Source organism: Homalodisca vitripennis, chromosome 8 (genome assembly GCF_021130785.1).
Source record: "Homalodisca vitripennis isolate AUS2020 chromosome 8, UT_GWSS_2.1, whole genome shotgun sequence".
NCBI classification, from domain to species: Eukaryota; Metazoa; Arthropoda; class Insecta; order Hemiptera; family Cicadellidae; genus Homalodisca; species Homalodisca vitripennis.
Window position 1 is genome coordinate 22203334 of NC_060214.1, and position 4171 is coordinate 22207504.

Below are 4171 nucleotides of genomic sequence, written 5' to 3' on the forward strand. Positions count from 1 at the left end.
AAAGATTTACACTTATCAGTGGGGTTATTTCTTTAACTAACTACATTTGTAGTTTGTGAGAGTCTTTTTTGATTGGATTACCCCTTTGTGATAAATATTTTATTATACTTAGTTTTAGTTCTACTGGAAAAACCGTGTTAAAATAGAGAAATTGTCACTGATTATACGTTTTTTAATTTTAGTGGGATTGGGATGAAAAGTAAGAATAGGAAACATGAATAATTCCAAATGTATTCTTTTCAACAACTCAACATTTATGTATATTTTCGTACTGTCTTAAAAAAAATTACAATTAATTTTAAAAAACCTACTCTAAGTGTACTATACAGTAATATGAAAACAATGTTATCAACAAACTTGTCGCCATTACAATAAATATGTTCAAGACTATTATAAACACTTTATTACATTTCACAGAAATACATTAGAAAACCAATGAGGAATTACATTCTTCTTTCACTTCTAAGTAAGTAAACAACCTCACAGAAGTTCAGGAAACTGGACAACAACACTGAGATATATATATAATTTTGCACCATTGGAGTTTGACTTATGTTTAAATTATTTAACTCTTCGTCGTGTGCTATTATTAAGTCGAGGATCCCAAAATCATCTAATAGTTAGTATAAAAATTAGCTATAAATTAATGAATTGTATATAAGTAATTAAAATAATCAAGTTTATAAAAAAAGATATTTTAGACTAGTTTTATGTTGTCAATTCAGGAAAAATTGGTTTCCAAATTCATGCAGAAAGTTTATGCTTAATAAAAAAAACAAACTGAAAATTCATGACTACCGAACATTTTTATCATCAAGACTTATTGATTATGAACATCGTAATTCATTATGTACGGTTTGTTTTTCAATCTGGTCTGTGGACCCTAAGATATAAAACATAAAACCTTCCTGCAGTCAACGATTTTAAAACTAATCTATAGCACCTAATGAAGCTGCTGAAGTTCTATGATCTATTTACGAAATGATGTCTTTACTGAACCGAAATGTTTTAACTTTCAGTGTTCACGCTATACGAAATTTAAAAACGACGAGAAATTCTATAAGTTCGGTTTCCAAAAGTCACAGCCCTTAGCACAACACTGGTCCCTGTTTTCTACCCCCGGATGATGGGGTTGTCGTAACGCTCTGCTGGCTGGAAGGTAGTCCTGTCCTTGCCCTGTCGTACACAAGGCACCTTGAGCAGGTTGAAGTAGATGTTCCCCATGATGTCCGCTGTAGAGTGTTGAGCGTCCTTGAGACACTGCAGGAGAATGGCATCGCAAGTGCAGTGGGACCTGTGACACAGTAGGTTGCTAGGTTAGCGCTAATCCGAAAATAATAATTTTTGTTTAATGTTTTGCAAAGTTTTGAAAAAAGGGATTATAATGTTTCTTAATTTTACATAATTTAAAATTATCCAATGAACTTTTTATTACCATAGAGAATAAAATCCAAAACTAATATGATTTTTACTTTTTTGCTTTTATAATTGATACAATAGTTCACATTCTTATTGTACAAAACTAAAACTTAAATTCAAAACACTAACTGGATTGTAACAAATTCAGAAATAAAGAAATGGTTATTTAAGGAAAAAAAAACCATTTTTCAAGAGGGGTTAATAATGAATTATTATACACAATCCAACATTAAATCTTTTTTTAGTTATTTAAATCAATATATTTAAGTCAAATATTAAGGGTTTGTTTGAATGTTCTTGATGTTTACTAATATATCTAGAAGTACATCCTATGAACCTTTATCAATGAAGTTTGATTAATAGCGTATCTGAGAACAATAACATGTTCTCTAAGACCAATAATGACAGCTCTAAGATCAATTAATTAACAGTGTCTGTAAGACTAAACATCATCTCTCAGACCAAACAATAGTACCCTAAAACCATTAACAGGATCCATAAAAGTATTAACATCTCTCAGACCAATAACATTAACACTGAAACCATTAAAATCATACCTAAGACCATTGATATTACTTCTAATATTATTAACAGCACCCCTAAGATCATTAATATCATCTCTAAGATAATTTAACAATAACTCTTTAGACTATTAACAGCATCTCTTAGATCAATAAAAGTAACACTAAGATCATTAATATTATGCCCAAGATCATTAACAGCATAACTAACACTATTAACAGCACCTTTATTAATAGAACCATTAACAGTGTCCCTAAGACTATTTAAAGAATCTTTCAGACCAATAGCAGCAAATTAAACGCATTCTGTGGTGTAAATTGATATTGTGGTCTAAAAGAATCATCAGGAAAACTAATCAACATTAGAGAATTATGTTCCAAGCATTTTTGATGCCTTATTCTTATAACCAAAGAAGTAAATTCTCATTTCATCATGTGTTACGGCATAATGAATTGAAATTGGAAGGTTTCAGTTGGGGTGTTGTCTTGAAAAATTGCGCTATGGGGTATTTTATGTGGCGTAAATTGGACAGAAAAATGTCTCATAGAACCCACAAGTTTACAGGTTGTATTAGCCTATTCTGATCTATTATGTCTTGATTAATCTGGAAATGAACCTTCCGCTTTCCAACAAGAGTGGGGAAAACCTTCAAATACCTAGTCGATGAAGTGACATATGAGGATTTATTTGATATTGGTTCGACTGTATCACATGATCAGTTGTTTGAAATGATAGACACTGCGCGGTTGTAAAGGAAATGACAATCCGAGTCATACAGATGATGAGTGGAATCTCTACGTTGAATTGTAAAACACATCAAGAATGTAATTTCTTCTGTAAGTTCAGCATGTGGCTGCGTTGGCTTTAGCCGCATTGCATCTTTTATTGTGAATCGTACCGAGTGCTCCAATAACAACAAATCAAGTTTGAAATGTATCAAGTAGTTTAAGGCTGAATACCAGCCAGGTCCCTTTTTAAAAATACAAAGTTCTGTGATTAAATGGTAACTAAAGCAATGAAGTTGTAAAGAACGCGAATTTCATTCTTGGCTTCTACTCAAGTCTCAGAACTGGGTACTTTATTAACGTTTCATGCATCCAGAAGTAATTGCAGACTCTCGTACTGTATGGACTGAAACCAGCTTCATCACTGGGTCCCAGAGGATACTGATATATTACAGACAACCTACACAATTGTGGGTGCTCTGAACACGATATGCTATAAATCGTAACAAGGCTATACTGAAAATCACTAGATTTAATTATAAATCTTAAACTAACTTTTTATACTCTCGTTAAAACATTAAAATAATGAGAACAACAGAAATCTGGTACTTACTTGGTATACAACGAGTTGTTTGTGAGATTGTACCGTGATGTGTAGGCCCGCACCTTTACAGGACAGAGATCATGGGTCCTACAGCACTTGTCTAGCATGGCTTCCACTCCCAGGTCGAAGTAGTTGTCGGCTAGATCTCCAGCCCCACACCATTTGGTTCCTGTACATAGACAGGAAGTGAGTGGGTTACCATCCCAAGCCATGGCTGTGAAATAGCAGGTTCGTAGTCAGGAAGTGAGTGGGTACCATCCCAAGCCATGGCTGTGAAATAGCAGGTTCGTAGTCAGGAAGTGGGTGGGGTACTATCTCAAGCCATGGCTTTGAAATTAGCAGGTTCGTAGTCAGGAAGTGAGTGGGTACCATCCCAAGCCATGGATGTGAAATAGCAGGTTCGTAGTCAGGAAGTGGGTGGGTACCATCCCAAGCCATGGATGTGAAATAGCAGGTTCGTAGTCAGGAAGTGAGTGGGTACCATCCCAAGCCATGGATGTGAAATAGCAGGTTCGTAGTCAGGAAGTGAGTGGGTACTATCCCAAGCCATGGCTGTGAAATAGCAGGTTCGTAGACAGGAAGTGAGTGGTGGTACCATCCCAAGTCATGTCTGTGAAATAGCAGGTTTGTAGTCAGGAAGTGAGTGGGTACTATCCCAAGCCCATGGCTGTGAAATAGCAGGTTCGTAGACCAAGAAGTGAGTGGGTACCATCCAAAGCCAGGCTGTGAAATAGCAGGTTCGTAGTCAGGAAGTGAGTGGTTACCATCCCAAGCCATGGATGTGAAATAGCAGGTTCATAGTCAGGAAGTGAATGGGTACTATCTCAAGCCATGGCTGTGAAATAGCAGGTTCATAGTCAGGAAGTGAGTGGTTGGTACTATCTCAAGCCATGGCTGTGAA

General features: G+C 35.5%; 1 protein-coding gene across 1 annotated transcript; it reads right to left on the reverse strand.

Moving 5' to 3' along the window:
- Window positions 1-540: 540 nt before the first annotated feature.
- On the reverse strand, window positions 541-3482 carry LOC124368051 (group 3 secretory phospholipase A2-like). Its single transcript, XM_046825325.1, has 2 exons — window positions 3280-3482; window positions 541-1294 (listed from the first exon to the last, which is right to left on the reverse strand). The coding sequence occupies exons 1-2, from the start codon at window positions 3480-3482 to the stop codon at window positions 1114-1116; spliced, it is 384 nt and encodes a 127-aa protein (XP_046681281.1). The 3' UTR covers window positions 541-1113.
- Between the last annotated feature and the right edge of the window lie 689 nt (window positions 3483-4171).

Excerpts from the sequence above, each read along its gene's own strand:
- LOC124368051 (XM_046825325.1), bottom strand. The coding sequence starts at position 3,482 with ATGGCTTGGGATGGTAACCCACTCACTTCCTGTCTATGTACAGGAACC. Across the intron at positions 1,295-3,279 it reads AACAACTCGTTGTATACCAA|GTCCCACTGCACTTGCGATG; the intron begins GTAAGTACCAGA and ends ACTGTGTCACAG.